The sequence below is a fragment of the Pygoscelis adeliae genome, unplaced genomic scaffold (genome assembly GCF_000699105.1).
Source record: "Pygoscelis adeliae isolate BGI_AS28 unplaced genomic scaffold, ASM69910v1 Scaffold410, whole genome shotgun sequence".
Lineage (NCBI taxonomy): Eukaryota > Metazoa > Chordata > Aves > Sphenisciformes > Spheniscidae > Pygoscelis > Pygoscelis adeliae.
This window is the reverse complement of record NW_008823913.1, coordinates 1,959,803-1,961,876: the sequence shown is the minus strand read 5'-3', so window position 1 is coordinate 1,961,876 and position 2,074 is coordinate 1,959,803. Positions and strand designations below refer to the sequence as shown.

The 2,074-nt window shown below is 38.1% G+C and overlaps 1 protein-coding gene across 2 annotated transcripts in view; it reads right to left on the bottom strand.

Annotated features, from left to right (window-relative positions):
* GOLGA3 (golgin A3) overlaps positions 1-2,074 on the bottom strand; it is a 29,324-nt gene that overhangs the window by 17,529 nt on the left and 9,721 nt on the right. For both annotated transcript variants that reach the window (XM_009318425.1, XM_009318433.1), the window contains exons 6-8: positions 2,039-2,074; positions 1,237-1,439; positions 721-858 (exon numbers count right to left, since the gene is read on the bottom strand). The exon at positions 2,039-2,074 is cut by the window's right edge and continues 262 nt beyond it. In XM_009318425.1, coding sequence (XP_009316700.1) covers positions 721-858; positions 1,237-1,439; positions 2,039-2,074 — 377 coding nt within the window. The remainder of the gene's footprint in view (positions 1-720; positions 859-1,236; positions 1,440-2,038) is intronic.

Here is a 2,074-nt window from a genome sequence, read left to right as displayed (position 1 = left end):
TTATTATTATTATAATATTTCAATTATTAAACTGTTTTTATCTCAACCCACAAGTTTTCTCACTTTTACTCTTCTGATTCTCTCCCCATCCCACCGGGGCAGGGCGGAGAGTGAGCAAGCGGCTGGGTGGTGCTCCGTTGCCGGCTGAGGTTAGACCACGACAGGTGCTTCCACTGACCTGCTGCTTTACTGCCCTTTGAGACTCAGAAGCAGGAACGTCACTGAAATTCAATGGGATTTAAGGTTCTAAGTGCTTTGAAAGCGACCATACTGCACTTCAGATTTTACCCATCTTTTCTTACTGGAGGGCAGGAAGGACAAACCTGAGTACTGAGCAATTTCACACACTTAAGCAGCACTTTACTGACTTAGTAAGTCAGTAACTTAGTTTAACTTCCAATTAAGTTTTCTCTTGAAAAAAGTTCATGAATGGACAAAGGAGAACATTTACTCCACCTTTAAAATTCAATTAAAAACAAATACCAGAGCTGAAAATGCAAGTATCACCTTGGAATGGGAAACATATGGCCTTGCTCCCTCTTACCGTTTGTAATGTCATGCAAATTTATTTGCTCTGAAATATTTACTGTTTTTACAATACAGCATTTGAATCAATTCAGAAGAATTCTATGTTACTTTGCCAGAATACTCTTGAGTTTGCAAAACCTAAACACACAACCTAGGCAGAACATAATTCATGAAGACCACCTATAACCGTACCTCAATATTTTGCAGCTGTGCTGCAATACGTTCCTTTTCTTTAATGGATCTGTGCTGGGTTTCAGTCAGCTGCTGAGACAGTGCCACATTCTCTAGTTTGAGATGCTCCAACATACCTGCTTGAGTCATTTGCCCAGCCTAAAGGAAGGAAAAAAAATAAATCACAGATTAATACCAACAGTCAAAATTTGGCCAACAAATTTAAGAGTTTCAGGAAAAAAAAAAAAAAAAAAATCACATTGAATCTCTCTGTGCCTTATCTCAGCTACTACTTTCATGGCACTGCAGATCTTCATCCACAGAAGGCAAGTGCCTTGGTTAAATTTATGCCTCAGCATTAACATGAACTAATTCCTTATGATGATAAAGAAAACACCATCCCCTCCTGCTCTCCACCTGAAGAATACACAAGTGAGACTGGCTCCCTTGTATGAGTTCATAAACAATGTCCTCTGGATAAAACTAACATAAAAAGACAGATTGTCAGTCCTCCTATATGCAAGTAAATCATAATACCTGTATATTGGCCATCTCACTCTGCAGCCTGACACGGGCCTCCTGTGCTAGTACAAGCTGCTGCTGGTACCACTGCCGCACATTTTGGAGCGATGTGATTTCTGTTTCAGATGCCTTTAGCTTATTGGTCAGTGTGGTCCGTTCCAACTGCACCTTCTGAAGCTGGTTCTGTAAGGAAGCCAACTGCTGTCGCAGATCATGAACTAGAACAAGAAAAATAAAGAACTTGGACTAGCACACTCCATTGTTCTATTTTTATGCACAAATTTTCAAGAATTATTCCTGTATTCATAGCTTTTTTTTTCCTCTTTCTTTTTGAACAAAAACATATATGCCTAATTACATAAAGATTGACTTTTCCTGCAAAAGTGAGGGGAAGTGCTAGAATCCAAAGTATCAGGTCATAAGCAGAATAAAATTAAAATAAATGAATCACTTCTATAAGCATTCATAGTTCCTTAGAGCCAGAGAATATGAACTAATTAAAAATCAGGAAGCAGGTATCCTGACATGTAGAGTCATCATTACAAACCAATATTTGTACAATTTTCTAAAAGTCGTTAGTCCACTGTCAAACAGTTACTAGAGTAAATATTTATGTCTCCCTCCCCAAGCTGGCAGTGGCAGCTCGCAAATTGTGGTGCTTCTGTGACACAAAATAAAACCCAATCACCTTAAAATTCAGACCATTTTATTAGTATGACATCAATGAAACAAATTAAAATTCCTTCTTCCTCCTGGACTTTGGTATAAAGTGATTTATGGAATAACATTTTAAAGATTGACATTTACATCATCCCACCTGTGCTATCTCTGGTGAGAACATTTTTTTGCATTT